Genomic DNA, 20,178 nt, shown 5'->3' with positions numbered 1-20,178 from the left:
CAGCTTTTAGATAACAGAGGTATTGATTTAGACTAAAACCAGATGAATGTCTTGATTATTCAAGTAGACTGGCTTTTTAATTTCATGAGGTGAATGGTTAAAAGGTTACATGTGGTTTTTTTTCTAAAGAAAATATTACAGTTATACTTTCCTCAAACCATGTCACTTTGAATTTTTCCTTTTTTGTAAATTAGGAAATTTTTCTTAAATTGATAATTCTATCTGAGACCAGATGCATGTCTGTGCTGGAAGAGAGGAAGGTAAAAAATGACTGTAACTTCTCATATAATGACTTCAGGACTAACTTGGCATCCAGAGAAAAGCATGGAGTAATAAGGATGAATATTGTTCCTTTACAGTTCTCCTGTGGTCTGGAAGTTCAGAAGTCAAGCACAAATGAGTGAAGAGAAGGGCTCCCAAGCGTGCTTTGTTTTTGTTAAGTTTCTCAATACACTCTTTGAAGACGTGTAGTTCAGAGCTGATGAAAGAGTTGTAAAAAAAAAAAATTTCACTTTCAAAAGCCTGATTATTTGGCAGTTGTGTCACCGAAATCGGGAATAAAACTCCTTAACACTAATGTAGCATTAAGAAGCAGGCACACCTTTATTGCAGCGCTGGGCGGCACGGGGGTAACCCTCCAAAGCCGTGCGCACCCCCCTCGATAATTCATCTTGTATTTATGTAGTAAAATGTTACATATTCATCATGATTCCAAGGATGCCTATACATATTCATAATTTTCCCCGAAAAGGCGGTCTTTATTATAATGAGTTCCAAGAAATCATTTCCATAGCCTCCGCCTTTAACTCCTCCTGGTTGCGCACGCGCAGTTTCTTCTGGTGGTCGTGGGCCGGGGTCTCAGGGATGAAGGCTGTATGTCTTCCTCGCTGTGCACTTTTCACCTCTCCTCCTTGGCAGGTGTAGTAGTCCCTTGGCTCTTGGTCAAACCTCCGTACCAGTTCTCGCTGGGTTTTGCACAACCGTAATGTTCTGTACTATTCTAAGGATATGCTTAGGTAGTTAATGTAGCTTAGGTTGATAAGATAAAGAATTTAAAGAATTTCTCAATCCCCACAGCAGTTTACAGGCAAATCAAATAGCAAGTAAAAGAGAAGGAAAAAAAAATAGAATACAGCATCCCTTCCCCATTATACCTAACCTACTAAACCTAAACTAAATTCCATTTAATTTCGAATATTTTAACAATTGGATGTTCCATTCTAGAATTTGCATGATTTCTAGGATTTTTTTTTCTGTGGCCATCTGAAAAATAATTCATTTCCAAAGAAATTCTGTCCTCACAATAGACTTGGAAGCAGCATCCATTAGAGAGGTATGTAAAAGGCCTCTTGAAGCATCAAGCATCTTGTGAAAACATAAAGTCAAATCTTCTTTACAGCATTCTACACATGGAACAAGAAAACTGGATTATGAGAGGGAAAGTTTCACCCACTTTTAAGCTATCTGTTCCTCCAAAGGAACATTGCTCAACTTAAGTCTCTGAGCAGGCAGTAACGGAAGAAACTCTTTGATAGCTTCCTTCTTTTTTCTTTTCTGGAGAGTAGCTATTTTCTCTTCTGTCTATAAAATGGGATATTTTGGGTGCCTAGTTTTGATACATGATCTTATTTTATTTGTGCTACCCAACAATCTACTTTCTTTAGATTCTTTTAATTGGATGCATCTCAGAACAGAGATGGAATAGCTGTTAAGGATAAAAATGCTAGAAGTGCATCAGTAATAAATTGTAAAATATTCTTTTCAGAGTTCTTACTGGGATAAGAAAGATGGCACAGAAATGAATCTGGGACAACACAACTCTTAGTGTTGAGTAACTCTTATGTACCAGAAATGCTATAAATCTCATTTGTTTAAATCATTTGCTTGATAATGACATCAGAATCTTCTCAATGTATATTGGTTATCTTTCTAGCCACAAATATATACAGTTTACAGTTAGTTTTCAGTAGATTTTTCTACTGTGTGCATAAACTATATTTCTACTTTGTTTTTATCTATCATCTTTAGTATTCTGAAGTTTAAGTCCTGTTTCAAGTTTGGAGTTCAAGTAAACTGGTTCTCCCTCCACTATATGCTACTTTTTCTTTTTCCATTATTTTCTTCAAATAATTCTGCAAAAAGTTTTATTGCAAGATAGGGGCTAAGTCCAATCAGTATATTAAATTCATCTGTTTTAGTTTTTGGAAGTCTGTTGGACTATAATGCTATGTCATTATCCAGGCTCTGCAATAAAAAAGGAATTATCTTACAGTTGCTCTATGCATCATTTTTATTACCTGTAGATTAATCTATTTTATTGCTTCTATGCATATTTTAATTTACAGTAATTATTTTGATTATCACAGAGCTGTAAAATAGTTCTTTTGAAGGGAAACTGCAAGACAAAAGGTAAACACAAAAAAAAAACAAGTAAAAAAAAGTTTTACAAACCATGAAAAGTTACATCCCATGAGACTGTCATTTGAATAGCAGCTCTATCACAAATACCTCTCTTATGATGTTATTATTCATATCCTACAGTTTGATAAATTAGAAAGGAGCAGGAAATGGTTAGGAAAACCACTTTTTTTGCTTTAGCTTTGTTATTAAGGATAGATGTGTTTATTATTGGGCCATTGGTTTAAAGAAAGATACAGACACATTTAAACTATTGTGGTTCCTGGTGTGGTGTGGTTCCCATCCCCCCAAATAAACTTGAATAATATTTCAACAAATTCAAGCCAAATTCTGTGTAGCTGTCCAGTAGAAGGAAAACAATACTAGAGACAGAGTATTAGTTCTCAGTTTTTTCTCTAACTCATCTATGCAGCAACAAACCAGAGTGTAAGATTTAATAGAAGATATCTAAAGCCAAAATTCATTTAGTTAAAAGAGAATGTTTCAATTCATGTCAGTGGACCTTGAATCAACTGTTGAAGAGTAGACATATGACTTTGTCAGAGCCCTCACATTTAAGCTGCTATCAGCAGCAGAAATTTCTTTATGCAACAATGAAGTAAGCTACAATGTATATTTTTTTGAAGACCTTTAAATTATCTTGTTCACTACAGATAGGCATGTTGGAAAGTGACTGAGTCATACTTTCCTTAATAACATTAGAGTTTTGCCATTGACCTAACAAACTATGCTATTATTTGTTATAGGACTTTAATACTATAGAGCATGTGTGTGCTTCTTAAAATTCACAGAAATAAATAAATGATGGGGAATTAATTTAAGATTTATCATTCGTATTAATATTTCTTAAAAAGAAACAGTGTTTTTAACAGCAGTTGTCTCCAGGTAGTAGGTGCTTTCTTTTAATCTTTTAAACTTGTGCTGTGACCTGATTAAAATGTCTAGAATCAATGGGGGAAGGGGATACCAACAAGAGAGCTGAAGGTAAGCCAAGGGTTGGCATGACATCACCTGAAGGTGGCAATGCTAGTGGGAACATTTACGCTGCTCCTGGGAGCACGGAGAGCTCAGGAGCACATCTGAAATGCTTGTACACCAACAAATACAGTATGAGAAACAGGATGAACTGGAAGTGTTGGTCAGTTCCCAGAACTGTGATATCATTGGTATTAGCGAGACTTGGTGGAATGAGTCCCACGACTGGAGTGCTGGGATGGAGGGCTACAGGCTGTTCAGGAGGGATAGGCAGGGCAGGCGAGGCAGAGGTGTCGCACTGTATGTAAGGGAGAGGTTTGACCGTACAGCCCTTACAGTTAGTGATGATGTGGTTGAGAGACTCTGGGTGAGGATTAGGGGGATGGAAAACAAAGCAGATGTTGTAGTGGGTGTCTACTGCCCAGCCAGGACGATAGCACCGATGAGTTTATAGGCAATTAGGAGAAATCTCTGGATCGGTAGCTCTTGTCCTTATGGGAGATTCCAACTTCGCAGACATCAACTGGGAATACCATACTACTGTGACAAGCAAGTCTGGGAAATTCCTGAAGTTTGTGGGAGATAACTTCTTGTCACAAGTACTCAGTGACCGACTAGGAAAGATGCCCTCCTAGGCTTGTTGTTTGTGAATAGAGAAGGACTCGTGGGAGATGTGATGGTAGGTGGTTGTCTTGGCCACAGTGATCATGACATAGTTGAGTTTAAAATTTTCAGTGTAATGAGAAAAAAGGACAGCAGAGTTGCTACCCTGGATTTCAAGAGAGCAAACTTTAAGCTATTCAGGCAGCTATCACAGAATCACAGAATCAATCAGGTTGGAAGAGATCTCTGGGATCATCGAGTCCAACCATTGCCCTGGCACCACCCTGTCAACTAGACCATGGCCCTAAGTGCCATGTCCAGTCTTTTCTTAAACACATCCAGAGATGGTGACTCCACCACCTCCCTGGGCAGCCCATTCCAATGTCTAATAACCCTTTCTGAAAAGAAATTCTTCCTAATGTCCAACCTGAACCTCCCCTGGCGAAGCTTGAGGCTGTGTCCTCTTGTCCTATCTGCCCGGGAGAAGAGGCCGACTCCCACTTCACTACAACCTCCCTTCAGGTAGTTGTAGACTGCAATAAGGTCACCTCTGAGCCTCCTCTTCTCCAGGCTAAACAACCCCAGCTCCCTCAGCCGTTCCTCACAGGTCAGACCCTCCAGACCCTTCACCAGCTTGGTCGCCCTCCTCTGGACTCGCTCCAACACCTCAACATCTTTCTTGAAGTGCGGGGCCCAGAACTGGACACAGGATTCAAGGTGCGGCCTCACCAGTGCCGAGTACAGAGGGACGATCACTTCCCTAGACCGGCTGGCTACACTATTCCTAACAGAGGTCAGGATGCCATTGGCCTTCTTGGCCACCTGGGCACACTGCTGGCTCATGCTTAGCCGGCTGTCGATCAGCACCCCCAGGTCTCTTTCTAACCACTCTTCCCCCAGCCTGTAGCGCTGCATGGCTCGGCCATCCAGCCAGTTTTTAACCCATTGAAGAGTCCACCCATCCAAGCCTTGGGTAGCCAGTTTGTCTAGGAGGATGCTGTGGGAGACAGTGTCGAATGCCTTACTGAAGTCTAGATAGACCACATCCATAGCCCTGCCCTCATCTACTAAGCAGGTCACTTGGTCATAGAAGGAGACCAGGTTGGTCAAGCAGGACCTGCCTTTCATGAATCCATGTTGGCTGGCCCCGATGCCCCGATTGTCCTGCATGTGCCGTGTAATGGCACTCAGGATGATCTGTTCCATCACCTTGCCTGGCACCGAGGTCAGGCTGACAGGCCTATAGTTCCCTGGATCATCCTTCCGGCCCTTTTTGTAGATGGGGTCTACAAGAAGGACTATTTAGCAGTGTCCCCTGCGAATCTGCTTTTGAGGGCTTAGGAGTCCACAAGTGCTGGTCAGTCTTTAAGAACCACCTTTTAAAAGCACAGGAGCAGGCAATCCCCTTGTGTCGAAAGTCAAGCAAGCAGGGCAGAAGACCATCTTGGCCGAACAGGGAAATCCTCTTGGAACTCAAGAGGAAAAAGAAATTGTACGATCCCTGGAAGCAAGGTCCGGCTTTGCAGGAAGATTACACAGCTGTGGTTCATATATGCAGGGAGAAGACAAGGAAGGCCAAAGCTGAACTAGAGCTGAAACTGGCCAGTGTTGTGTCAGACAGCAAGAAAGGCTTTTTTAAGTACATTACTAGCAAGAGGAGGTCTAAAGAAAACATTGGACTCATACTTGATGAAGATGGTCATCTGACTAATAGGGATGCAGATAAAGCGGAGGCATTCAATGCTTTTTTTTTCCTCAGTCTTTAATAATACTGATAGACCTTGGGCTGCCTGGTCCTCTAAGTTGGAGGACCACGACTGCGGGAACAGTGACTTTCCATTTGTGGACACTGAAATTTTAAGGGACCAGTTGTATCAGCGGAATGTTCACAAGTCCATGGGGCCTGATGGGATTCATCCCAGAGTACTGAAGGAGCTAGCGGATGTTACAGCAGGACCCCTCTCGATCATCTACCAAAGGCCTTGGGAGTCTGGGGAGGTCCCTGCTGACTGGAAGCTAGCCAATGTTATTCCACTTTACAAGAAGGGGGTGAGGGAAGGCCCAGGAAACTGCAGACCTGTTAGTCTAACCTCAGTTCCTGGAAAAATTATGGAGAAGATCATACTGGCTACTATTGAAAGGCTTTTAAAGAATAATGCAGTCATCAGGCACAGTCAACATGGGGTCACAAAGGGAAAGTCCTGTTTAATTAATTTGATATCTTTCTATGATAAGGTCACCTGTCTAGTGGATGAAGGGAAGGTGGTGGATGTAGTCTTTCTGGATTTTATTAAGGCTTTTGATACTGCCCCTCACAGCATCCTTCTGGACAAGTTGTCCAACTGTGGGTTGAGCAGGTTCACGGTGCGCTGTGTGAAGAACTGCCTGAAGGGCAGGGCTCAAAGGGTTATAGTGAATGGGGCTGCATCTGGATGGCGACCAGTCACCAGTGGTGTTCCTCAGGGCTCAGTCCTAGGGCCAGTTCTGTTCCATATATTTATCAATGATCTGGATGCAGGAGTTGAATGCACCATTAGCAAGTTTGCTGATGATACTAAACTGGGAGGTGCTGTTGACTCTCTCGAGGGACAAGAGGCCTTGCAGAGGGATCCAGATAGATTGGAGCATTGGGCTATGATTAACGGCATGAAATTTAACAAGTCCAAATGCCCAATTCTGCACTTAGGAGGGAGTAATGCCAGGCACAAGTATAAACTGGGAGAGGAGTGGCTGGAGAGCAGCCCTGCAGAAAGGCATCTGGGGGTGCTGGTTGGCAGCAGGCTCAGTGCGAGCCAGCAGTGTGCCCTGGCAGCCAAGAGGGTGAACCACATCCTGGGGTGCATCAAACACATTATAACCGGCCGGTCAAAAGAGGTGATTATCCTGCTGTATTCAGCGTTGGTGCAGCCTCACCTTGAGTACTGTGTGCAGTTCTGGGCCCCACGATTTAAGAAGGATGTGAAGGTCCTTGAATGCGTCCAGAGGAGGGCAACAAAGCTGGTGAAAGTGCTGGAAGGCATGTCCTATGAGGAGTGGCAAAGGACACTGGCTTTATCTAGTTTGGAGAAAAGGAGGCTGAGGGGCGACCTCATTGCTCTCTGCAGCTTCCTGAGGAGGGGAAGTGGAGAGGGAGGAGCTGATCTCTTCTGCCTGGTATCCAGTGACAAGACGCGTGGGAATGGGTCAAAGCTGTGCCAGAGGAGGTTCAGACTTGACGTTAGGAAGCATTTCTTTACCGAGAGGGTGGCCAAACACTGGAACAGGCTTCCTAGAGAGGTGGTCGATGCCCCATGCCTGTCAGTGTTTAAGAGGCATTTGGACAATGCCCTTGATACCATGCTTTAACTTTTGGTCAGCCCTGAATTGGTCAGGCAGTTGGACTAGATGTGATTGTTGTAGGTCCTTTCCAACTGAACTCAACTCTTCTCTTCTCTTCTCTTCTCTTCTCTTCTCTTCTCTTCTCTTCTCTTCTCTTCTCTTCATTAACCTGTTTTAGTTTAAGAGGTTATATTTCTATCTTTTTATAACAGTTCAACTTCCTTTTCCTGCGTTTGTTTTCAGTGTCCACATTGCACAATATTTCCAGCACATAGGGAGGCTATGCAACCTCTACAGTCACTGCAAAATGGCTTTACTCAGAAAATGTATGACTATGTTATTAAACAGAATTGGTACCTCCAAAACCTTGAGCACCTCTTTTTTATTTGTTTTGTGCTCTTTAATTGTAGTACAATCCCCTTCAAATAGCCCTACTTGAATTATTCTAAATGAATGTCTCTCAACTTGAAAAGGGAATAGTGCTCACTAGAAATTATTCATAATATAGCTGGGATGGTCGTGGGGGATAATCAGGTTTCTAGTTAAAAAAAAATGTCAGACACCCAAAATCCCATAAATGTCTTTTAGTGCACTGTCTTTTTTCTTTCTGCCTATTCTTTATTTCTTATAATTTTGCAACCCTTACTGTATCTCATTAAGAGAATTCCTGAAGTAATGCTTCTCTGATTTAACATAATAGGGTTTTAAACACTTGAAACTATTAGGTGCCATTTCTATTAGAAAGTCTTATAAATAGTCTTGATTTTGGTTATGGGTTTCTGCAGCTAGCCATTTTTTTAAACATTGTTTGGTAAATGGAATGTGGACTCATGCAATCTTCATCACAAGATTTTTTTTTTATACATTCTGTGTTTGTAGGGGTGATTTTTTTTTTAAATGAGCTAACATTGTCTTACCTATGTTGTTATTGAAATTAGTAGAAATGTAACAAATGTATGAAAGCCAAGTTAAACTAGAATTGGTCAGTTTTGAAGATTTACGTTTTAATCTTTTTTTGCTTTTTCACTGTTGGCTTGAGTCCTTTGACTTTACTGAGAATAAATTCAATCTGTGCCTATGTGGAAACTTGAACTTGAACTTATAAAAAAGAAATCATCAAATGCTCATGGATTTTTTTTTTCCCTTTGAATTGCTGGATGCTTTTTCTGCTGTGAGATTAGTCAAGTCAGTAGTCTGCATTTAGACTAATATAAAATTTAGAAAAAACATACTAGATCATATTTTTAAACAGAGTTAAGCATTAACACTCCCAAAAGTTATTTTGAAAATTGTGCTTCTGAAAAACGTTGTCTTTAACTTACTTCTTACTACTTTGGGAGTACTAATTGTCGCTTCTGTTCGGTTTTGCCTTTCAAGGTATCCAGAGAATGGTATAGTAGAAATGGACACCAAAAATCTTCGACCACGAGCAAGAACCATTCTGAAGTGGACTGAACTAAAAGTGGGTGATGTGGTGATGGTTAACTACAATGTTGAGGCTCCAGAAGAAAGAGGATTCTGGTTTGATGCAGAAATTACCTCTCTGAGAGAAATTTCAAGGACTAACAAAGAGGTTCATGCTAAAATTCTGCTGGGGTAAGATTTCTTTGGCTAATATGGAAAGTCTATTTACATTCTTAAACAAGCAAACAATACCTAAAGCTTTTAGTTTTTGTTTGCTACTCATCATTAGGTTAACATTAACATACTGTATTTCTGCAGCTGAGCAAGGTTTGGAGTTTGTGTGTGCAGGAAATTCCTTTAGAACCTTTGATATGTGCCTTAATTCCCCTAGCAGAGTCTGTCATTTTCAATAGACCACGATGAACATGTAGAGATGATACTCGCCTGATCAGACTGTCCTCTTTTATTGTTGAGTCCTGGAAGCACTATCTGGACTTATTAACCAATCATCACATCCCACGTCTGCTTCCTGCTCTATGCCGGTTCCATCCTTGGTGTGCATGGGACCCAGAAATACCGTATAAGGAAATACTAGCCCCCCATTTCCACCCTTGCTTACGCAACTCAGTGGGGGAAAGGGTGATCATCTTATCATGGCGGCATAAGGCCAAGACCGATGTCAATGCCTCCCACCTCCCCAAGGGTGTCAGGTGCGGAGGGAAGTTTGGTCGTGGAGTGATGAAGGGTTAGAATCAAGGCAGTCAATAAGGTGGTGCATCAAGAAATCATCAGAATAATGCGAGCCAGAAGCCAAGTACGAATATATAATATGATGATTAGAACAAGTAAGAAACCGCTCAAAATAAGTATAAAAAAATAGAGGAATGAAGTGGGACATCCCTATAGCTGTGGCAAACCATCCTAGAAGGGATTCCTAAAAACTATATTTGACTATTTTTTGAACACATTCCAGGATTTGTTTGATCTCTCTAGTATCATGGTGGACAGCTATTAAAGTTTGTTGTACTTGCTCCTTTGCCTGTTTCAATAGTCAATGTAAGTCTTCATGTGGGAAAACATATTCAGTCAGAGATAAGTGTGATGTGGTGGTAGAGGGTATAGTTAGTTGACAGTACTTGATAAGTGATAATTGGGGCAGTATAGTTAAAATCACATCCAGATAGGGTTGTAAAATAACAGGTACATAGATTAACTAACATAAAGTATGGTTATATGTAGAGTCAATATATACAGAAGGACATGAAGATCTTAAAGATACACAGCTGTTCCAAACATAGACGAGTATCATCTCAGTTCACTGGGGTATATTGAGAAATGACAGACTCTGCTAGGGGAATTAAGGCACATATCAAAGGTTCTAAAGGAATTTCCTTCACACACGAACTCCAGACCTGGCTCAGGGATGCAAGCTTCAATGTTTACCGATTGCCATCCTTTCATTCCTTGCCAGGCCCATTGTCGATGATCCACAGGATAGATCACAGATCTGGCAATATTAAAATAGAGGATTCCATGAGCCAAATTTTCCTATTTGTCCTGAAAACTTATGGAACCAAGAGTCATGGGGAATTGGGTTTTCTTCTTCGGAGTAGCAGGATGTCAAAGGAGGCAATCTGTAAGAAAAGAACAAAATGCATCCTGTCTAGGCTACAAGCCAAGCATCAGGTAGTTATTTGAGTTAATCTTTTCAGAATTCCTTCATACAAATCTGGTCCTAGTACCCCTGTAATTAGAGCTGTGGTGATGGTGTTAGTAGGGGGAATACATTCTCACACTGTAGACAGCTTGTGAAGGTAGTGAAAGGAGGGGCTTCTGTAGTAGGTGAGACTTGGGGATCATTGGTAGCTGCAGAACAGGGAAAGGAGAGAGGGGTGAGTACAAAATGGCTGGGACCTCAAGGTCAGACTCTGTCGATGATAGCGGAGATACCAAAAACCCAACGCTGAATGATAATGGATTGTGCACATCCTTCAGGAAAGGAACATTGCAAAGGACATAGTGAAGAATAGGATATAAAAACTTAAGTGTAAGGGGCCGATCCCCAAGGAGTTTGTAAATATCAGAAAGGGCGAGGAAAGTGGCGAGAAGAGAAGAGAAGAGAAGAGAAGAGAAGAGAAGAGAAGAGAAGAGTTGAGTTCAGTTGGAAAGGACCTACAACAATCACATCTAGTCCAACTGCCTGACCAATTCAGGGCTGACCAAAAGTTAAAGCATGGTATCAAGGGCATTGTCCAAATGCCTCTTAAACACTGACAGGCATGGGGCATCGACCACCTCTCTAGGAAGCCTGTTCCAGTGTTTGGCCACCCTCTCGGTAAAGAAATGCTTCCTAACGTCAAGTCTGAACCTCCTCTGGCACAGCTTTGACCCATTCCCACGCGTCTTGTCACTGGATACCAGGCAGAAGAGATCAGCTCCTCCCTCTCCACTTCCCCTCCTCAGGAAGCTGCAGAGAGCAATGAGGTCGCCCCTCAGCCTCCTTTTCTCCAAACTAGATAAAGCCAGTGTCCTTTGCCACTCCTCATAGGACATGCCTTCCAGCACTTTCACCAGCTTTGTTGCCCTCCTCTGGACGCATTCAAGGACCTTCACATCCTTCTTAAATCGTGGGGCCCAGAACTGCACACAGTACTCAAGGTGAGGCTGCACCAACGCTGAATACAGCAGGATAATCACCTCTTTTGACCGGCCGGTTATAATGTGTTTGATGCACCCCAGGATGTGGTTCACCCTCTTGGCTGCCAGGGCACACTGCTGGCTCGCACTGAGCCTGCTGCCAACCAGCACCCCCAGATGCCTTTCTGCAGGGCTGCTCTCCAGCCACTCCTCTCCCAGTTTATACTTGTGCCTGGCATTACTCCCTCCTAAGTGCAGAATTGGGCATTTGGACTTGTTAAATTTCATGCCGTTAATCATAGCCCAATGCTCCAATCTATCTGGATCCCTCTGCAAGGCCTCTTGTCCCTCGAGAGAGTCAACAGCACCTCCCAGTTTAGTATCATCAGCAAACTTGCTAATGGTGCATTCAACTCCTGCATCCAGATCATTGATAAATATATGGAACAGAACTGGCACTAAAAAAAAGGCATGTTCCTATTCCCAATATGAGGCTTGCACACCTTGCCTCCTCTTGCTACCTAAATGAGGATTGCCTTTTCAGGAACGCCCAGGGCCAAATAGTCTTTCCATGCTTCAAGGTGCTTTGGGTCAGGGCCCTTTTGCACAGGCTTAGGGTTTTTTTTAACTACCTGGACACAAGGGGATTTGGTGGTAACTATATTGCATCTTCAGGGAGGGGGGAAGATAACAGAACAGGCTTTAGCAGAAACTACCTCTTATAATACCTGGGTGCTGCATCTGTAAAGCAAGCACCTGTTGAAAATAAATGGGCTCTGAGTGGGTCAGGACCCTTTTTGACTAGTGGATGCCACTGGGCCTCAGTGGGATGTCCCCATGGGTCTTCCTTTACCATAGGGGCTACATCTAAAGTGCAATTGATAACCAACCTATCTATGTGGAGTAGGAAAAAGATAAACCCTTGACACTGTGTAAGCACTGCTCAGCAGTAGCCAAAACACTGGTGTGTTATCAATGCTGGTTTAGTCACAGATCCAAAGCACAGCACCATGTGGGTTGCTTTGAAGAAAATTAACTCCATCCCAGCCAGACCCTGTACACCTGTTTAATTTTAGGAACTTGGGTATAGTTCTTCAGAAATTCAGTAGTTTTTTGCAGAAATACACATGACAACTTTAAATAGACTGTGACATTGCTTATTTTCCCCATCTTAAATAATGCAGTCTTTACAGTGTCCAGTGAAGTACTGTGTCCAGTTCTGGGCCCCCCAGTTCAAGAAAGACAAGGAACTACTGGAGAGAGTCCAACGGAGGGCTACAAAGATGATCAGAGGACTGGAGCATCTCTCTTATGAGGAGAGGCTGAGGAGAAGAGAAGACTGAGGGGGGGGGATCTTATCAATACTTACAAATACCTTAGGTGCGGGTGTCAAGAGGATGGGGCCAGACTCTTCTCAGTGGTGCCCAGTGACAGGACAAGGGGCAATGGGCACAAGCTGAAACATGGGAAGTTCCATCTGAATATGAGGAGGAACTTCTTTACTTTGAGGGTGCCAGAGCACTGGAACAGGCTGCCCAGGGAGGGTGGGAGTCTCCTTCTCTGGAGACATTCAAAACCCACCTGGACACAACTCTCTGCAACGTGCTCTAGGGAAACCTGCTTTGGCAGGGGGTTGGACTAGATGATCTCCAGAGGTCCCTTCCAACCCTAACCATTCTGTGATTCTGTGAAGAATTCACTGCTAGCTTTCTCCTCTCTTGCTAGCTTTCTTTTTCCCTTTGACAGAGTTCTTTTCTTACCATATCATATTCACAAAGGAACTGAAGGCAGTTGGATTCAGTCTGTTGTCTCCAACTCTGTAGGGGATGCAGACATGGGGATGCATGTGTTACCAAGAGTGAAACTGATGTTACAGTGTAACTTGAAGTGAACATTTCTTTTTAGCTAAGAAAAAGTTTGCTTTAGTTGTGGCACCTCCTAAATTTCACCACAACAAACAGTATCATAATTCTAAAAATATTTTCCTTAAAATGATTTTAACCATTCAGATTTTAGAATGCTTTTTATTGTAACAATGGAGGAATGTTGAATTTTTATGAACATTTCTAATGTAGGACATGATTGATTGGGAGAGAATGGCAGAATATTTTTATGATGAACCGCAATTTAATATTTTGCCTACATACCAGAAATAGTTGCATTTTTTTTAAATGTGAAAGATATTTAGTTGGTAGCTTTTGCAAGCATATGCAAATGTGTTTTGAGTATTGCTTTTAAATTTAGGTTAACAGGAGTGATTTAGATGAAATATTTCACTGTATTATGGCTTCCTGTGATTCAAAATGTAGAGAAGGCATATGAATTCATTTTGGAGACAATTGTCATTTAAGAAAAAACACCCTCAAATCTAAAACAAGATGTTGAATAGGAAGTTTGAATTATTAACCACAAACTTAGCAAGGGAGAAGTAGTTTTTAAAAGAAAAAAACAGAAATCTCAAGATCATAGGATAATTCAGGTTGGAAGGAGCCTCAAGACATCTCTAGTCCAACTTCCTTCTCAAAGCAGGGTCAGCTATGATGTCAGATCAGGTTGCTCAGGGCTTTATTCAGTCTGGTCTTGAAAACCTCCAAGAATGGAGACTGTACAACCTATCTGGATGCCTGCTCCACTGCTTGATTTTTCCATGATATTTATTGTAATGCATTTAATATGTGTATGACATTTGGTGAACTGCAGAAATGGACTTCATGACTTTTGCAAAACAAAACTGTCCAGAGGTTGATTTATATGAACTTCAGGTATGAACCTCTGATTATTGATAATGTTTTTAAAACTGCTCTTTGGGGTGGTATTTTTGTGGCAAAGGTTCTTTTGTTCCCTCCCTCGCCATTAAAATGGGTTAACCAAAATATGCTTTATATTGGCAAAAACAGTTAGATATTTCAGGTGATGTCTACATTATCTAATAAAAACTCTTTATTTCAGTTAGAAATTGTATGGGTCAATTTTTAATTTTTTTTTTTAAACCTAAGTAACCTGATAGTTATGTTTAAATTTTGAAGCTGGTAAGTAGATATGAGTCCCCATAGTATTCTTATTTCACTACCCTCTGGAAGAAATTTGAAAAAGCCACAATAGAGAAATACCATATTCCAGGATGGTGAATTTATTTGGCCAAATGAAGTCCATTTTCTAAGTAGAATCTTATTTATTTCAATGAGTATTCTGCCTGACTAAGTGTTCAGGCTTCATTGATGTGTTAATAGCTTATACATGTGGCAAATCACCTATGACAGTATGCAGAAAGCAAAATTTTCTGAGCCCTGATGTTTCTTATGATTCATCCAGGTATAATTCTGAGTCACCTGAGTTACCCCAGTCATTCATCTCAATTAATGGTAAAAGTACAAGATGATAAACTTCCTGGAATTGATAAACTTGTGTAAAGAATATGCTTCAACAGGAATTACTTGATTTCAGGTATTTGGGTTTGTAAAATCAATCCTTTAGTGTTAGTGTTAGTTGTTAATTCTTTTCAGTAAAAACTGTAATTTATCATGAGAGACTTATTTTTAGGTGATTAATTATTTGTTAACTAATTAAGAAAAAAAACTTGGCAGGCACTAAAGGGGGCCAGAACACCTGCAGTTGCTCTATTCGCTGACTCTTTCTCTTCAATATTATGTTTAAGAGGGCTTGAATATTTGATTCAAAATAATACAACTTTTTATTGATCTTTATTGCTTTTGACAAAGGTGTCATTGAGTTGCTGGCACAACGACAGGAAATAACAGGGGCATGTATGTTTACACTGTATATAGTGATGGTGTAGAGTCAATAAAAATTGTGATGAGGAAAATATATTTTTTTACTGTATTTTTGACATGCATATCTGTTATGTGGTATTTCTTTACTCATTTCTCAGTCAAACCCTAGTGGAAAAGTCATGAAAAATTTGTCATCATTACTTCATTTTTCGGGAAACCAAGAGAAATTAGAGAACATTATCAAAGAGAAGAGAGAAGCTGAACAAAGGCATTGAACAAAAAAATCATTGCAACAGCAGATCTAACCATATATTAATAATTCTCATTTGTTCTGTATCTGCACTGCAGTTAAAGGTTGTCATTGTAGTGTTTCTAAAGCCTATCCAAACCAGACTTAATGAAGCTTAAATAAAAATATCAGTAAAGCTGTGATGCTATAAGCACAGATCAAGTCTGCCCAAGACTGTAGGACTCTCATGACTCTGATCATACTTCATTATTTTCAGTTAGGAGCAGTCATTCCTGTTTCTCTGATAGCCCAGAGAACTTGCCAACTCAGTTTACAGTATCTCTGAAATTCATCTATTCTTCCTTTCTTTGGGAAGTATTTCTTTCACAGTGAAAGCAATTATTAGTAATTAGGGTATTATTATTATTTTTCTCTCTGAACTTTCATAGAATCATAGAATCACAGAATGGTTTGGGTTGGAAGGGACCTTAAAGGTCATCAAGTTCCAACCCCCCTGCCACAGGCAGGGACACCTTGCCACTAAACCAGGTTGCTCAAAGCCCCATCCAACCTGGTCTTAAACACTGCCAGGGAGGGGGCAGCCACAGCTTCTCTGGGCAACCTGGGCCAGTGTCTCACCACCCTCACAGGAAAGAATTTCTTCCTAATATCTAATCTAAATCTACCCTCTTTCAGGTTAAAACCTTTCCCCCTCATCCTGTCACTACTTGCCCTTGTAAAAAGTCCCTTCCCGCTTTCCTGTAGGCCCCCTTCAGGTACTGGAAGGCTGCTATGAGGTCTCCCTGGAGCCTTCTCTTCTCCAGGCTGAAGAGCCCCAACTCTCTCAGCCTCTCTTCATAGGAGAGGTGCTCCAGCCCTCTGATCATCTTCGTGGCCCTCCTCTGGACTCACTCCAACAGCTCCATGTCCTTCTTATGTTGGGGACCCCAGAGCTGGACGCAGTACTCCAGGTGGGGTCTCACGAGAGCGGAGCAGAGGGGCAGAATCCCCTCCCTCGACCTGCTGGCCACGCTGCTTTTGATGCAGCCCAGGATACGGTTGGCTTTCAGGGCTGCAAGCGCACATTGCTGGCTCATGGTGAGCTTCTTGTCAAGTATCACCCCCCAAGTCCTTCTCCTCAGGGCTGCTCTCAATCCGTTCTCCACCCAGCCTGTATTTGTGCTTGGGATTGCCCCGACCTTCAAAGGAAGTATATATGTGCCTGTTGGTGGAGGGTCACTGTGAGACAAACCTCTCATAATTTATCCAGACTTTGGTAGCTGGCTGACAATGAGAGTCACAATACCAAAAAAGTTCAAATGTTGCTTTGTCTTTTTTGGTTGCTAGACTTCAAGGTTGATGAACTCTCACTTTTTCTTCACTCAGTTAATATATTAAGGCATTTGAAGGTTTGAATTTAGCAAGGGCCTCTCTCAATACCATGAGTTGTATTATTTAAATCTTTGGATTAATTCAAGGCTAACAGTAAAATCAGTTCACTACAGATTCATTGTACATCTTTCTCCAAGCAAATATATTATGAATTTGAGAAATTCATTAGAGTAGCAATAATGGAAAGTAGTAGTAAGGATCTTGAAAAATGTCATAGTTTTATACTTTAATCATCTGTTGGTTCTACAGATTGCGTTGGGCTTTCTGCTCTTAATCAGTGCTTTTTCCAAGTATTTTTGCATTTTGTATATTGCTGTTTTTTTATTGCGTTTTTACATTTAACCTGATGGATTTTTGAGCCCTTCTATCTTCCTCATTTAGACACAACTTCTGCTTTTTGTAGGATGCTTTCTTGCTTCTTGTAATTTCCATTTCCCTGCTGTTTAGCCTTGCTTGGTTTCCTTTTACTCGCTCTTGGTATTTTGATAGGTGGTGTACATTTGCTCTCAGTGTCCAGTATGTTGTCTAAGTAGTCTTCACACTGCCTGTACAGATTTTACTCTTAATTATTTTTGAGGAAGCTTTTGTATTTCTATTTAATTTTCCTTTTTGAAATTGAACATAACTTGGCTTTTCTTGCTTTTGCAAAGATACTGAATTTAAGTACATCATTACAGAGCAACGGAATAATGCAATGAACCAGGTCTTACACAGTGGACCAAGTCATTCAGGACCAAGTCAAGAGTTCTTCAGCTTTTGTGGATTCCTGGCTAACTGCTCCAAGGAATCATCATCGGCAGTGTCTAAAAATTTAATCTTGACATCGAGTCTAGTACCTGATCTAGTACTGTTATGTTTCCTTTCTTTTTAGTATGTCTGATGGCCTTCAACATCTCATAGTTGCTATTATCATGTTGTTTGGGTGCACAATAATGCAGTCCTAATGCTGTTTTTTTCTATTTAGATCTGGATTTTCAGTTTCTACAGATTCTCTTAATGGTGTTTATATATATTCATGTGGTATAATTCTATATCCAATATATCTTTTTTTCGTCTAACACCTTTGGTACTTGCTGCTTGAGCTTTGAAGACACGTTTTTTTGTTGGGATGCAGAATGTTACTTCTGGTTCATTTCTCAAAATAGCTCTCATAACATAGTGGCATGTGGTCTAACAATTTGCTGAAACATTCTTGACCAGCTCTATTAAAGTTCACTTGTCAAAAAAACCCTGTCTACAGACTTCTTGCATACACATGTAGTTTATTTCCCTATAGGTAACAAAGCTTCTTAGAGGGAATCCTTAATTGATGTGATTTAGAGCCACTCATCATTGTGATTATCCCTTGTCCCACGGTCCTAGTTGAGATGCAGTAGTTAAATTCAGCATCTAAGTAATCATAAACAGCAAGGTTGGAAAGGACTGAATGAGTTCCTCTTAGACCATTCTTTAAGATAAACTATACTATACCTGCTGTTATTTCTGAAAGGCATTTGCCTAACCTGTTACAAAAGACATCCTTTTTTTGTCCCCTCTTTCTTCTTTCCCTTCTCTCCTCCAGCCAAAAATTCCATTTTACTAGCTACTAGGGAAAGTCTCATTTGTAGCTGCAATGCCTGATTTATGCTGAAATTGTCAATACAGTTTCTTTCTCAACAAAATTTTACGTTACTAGTTTAATACAGTATGCTTCAGAATTTAAATAGATGCTTACTAATAGCCAACAATTTACTGAATTTGTGTCTATTTTGACTTTTCCATATAGATCTACCTAAAGTTTAAAGTATATTTATATTTCTATAGTTTGCATTATACACACACAAACACGTGTGCGCACATGCACAAACATATGCATGTATACATATATACTTTCAATTCAATATACTTTCAATTCAGTGTTTCCTGTTATTTAGAAGGAAAATGAGGCATAACTGTCTGTTGGTTTAAGATAAAATCGCTGTTGTGGTGTGTATTATATTAGAAGTATTCTTAGAAGAATCAAGCTGGACAATGAAACATTGTGTTGGGATGTTCTTCATCTGTGCCACTAACTAGACTGTACACTGTGTTTTGATTTTGCTACATGTTAGAGCACTGTATTGAATTTTGTTTGTGAAGACAATAAAAACTTTTATCATTGATAAAATAGATGCCAGTTAACTATATTACTTTGCTTAGGGTTTGCCAATTATAGAGACTGAGAAACAGAGTTCAATGTACTTTATTATATTTTTATTTTTCAGAGGCCCAGAAGATGCAATAAATGACTGCAGAATCCTTTTTATAGAGGAAATGTACAAGATTGAAAAGCCAGGAGCTTATCCACTGACATTTGGAGATGGAGATTTCAAAAGTATGCTTTTTTATTGTACGATTAAGACTGTTTGTTAGTTAAATATTTGAATGGCATTTAAAAAATTAAGGGATCAGAGCACAGAATTAATTTAATTAAGGTTTCTTTTGTGTATAATAAAAGAATTGTTATTACACAGATTTTTGGTTTGAAAAGTTTTTACTCTAATGTAACTTTATTACATGGCATATTGAGAATAACTTTTTGATGTAACACATTAGTGTTATGAATGTAATCTCATAAGCAGGTAAATGGCTGATATTTTAGATGATCTGTATGGAGTGAGTTCATAGTCTGAGAAAAGTTCCTAGGCAGGTATCTGAATCACAAAACTTACTGTCATATTTGACGTCTCATTTGAGTTCTTAACAGATGCAAAAGACTAAAAGAGTCAATACTGTTATCTTTAACCCTGGCATTATCTAAGAATGAAAAATCATCAGCTGTGTAGAGCAAGAAAGTGTCAAGCTTGCTAGAATTATGAAAAAACAGATATATTTCATTTTAGATTATTATTTGACCACTTATATCCTTCTGAACACTAAATACACCATGTCTCCTTCTGGCCCCCCCGCCAAGGGCAGTTCTCTAAAAAGCGATTTAACATTGTATCCTAAGTTTAAAAATATGTGAAAGTTAAAGAACAGGAGTTATAAGACAGTGTTTATAATGGGAACACTGAGAGGTTGATCTGTGGCATTATTGATAGATATTACTGAATTTTAAAAGAAGCAAATTTATTGCAGTTTAGTTTTCATTTATAATCTAAGGCTAATATTTGTGTCATTGTATGTATGTGTCTTTGTATGTAGGTGTCATTGTATGTAGGTGTCATTAATGCACAAGACTATTTGCAGTGTACTATTAAAGAAATGATGTCATATTAAAAATCAGTTTTTTAAAAAAGCAAATTCCATTTGCAAATATATTCATAAAAGTAGAAATGTAATTTTCAATAAATGAAGGCATTTTAATCAAATTTTTTTCATTGTTTATTATTTATTTTTCTCAGATTAGTCAATGGAAACTAACCATTCATTCCATTTATATTCTCTTAGTCACTTTAAGGATGATTCTCAAGATTTTAAAATAATATTTTTTCATAAACTGACAGTTTG

At 40.0% G+C, this 20,178-nt stretch overlaps 1 protein-coding gene across 1 annotated transcript in view; it reads left to right on the top strand.

Moving 5' to 3' along the window:
* The window catches only part of LOC137677143 (E3 ubiquitin-protein ligase UHRF2-like), an 82,992-nt gene that overhangs the window by 19,079 nt on the left and 43,735 nt on the right, over window positions 1-20,178 (top strand). The window contains exons 3-4 of the mRNA XM_068424349.1: window positions 8,692-8,910; window positions 18,951-19,060. Of these exons, the coding sequence (XP_068280450.1) occupies window positions 8,692-8,910; window positions 18,951-19,060 (329 nt within the window). The remainder of the gene's footprint in view (window positions 1-8,691; window positions 8,911-18,950; window positions 19,061-20,178) is intronic.

Source organism: Nyctibius grandis (genome assembly GCF_013368605.1).
Source record: "Nyctibius grandis isolate bNycGra1 chromosome W unlocalized genomic scaffold, bNycGra1.pri SUPER_W_unloc_2, whole genome shotgun sequence".
Taxonomy (NCBI): domain Eukaryota; kingdom Metazoa; phylum Chordata; class Aves; order Nyctibiiformes; family Nyctibiidae; genus Nyctibius; species Nyctibius grandis.
The sequence above is the reverse complement of the archived record's forward strand: the minus strand, read 5'-3'. Positions and strand labels throughout refer to the sequence as shown.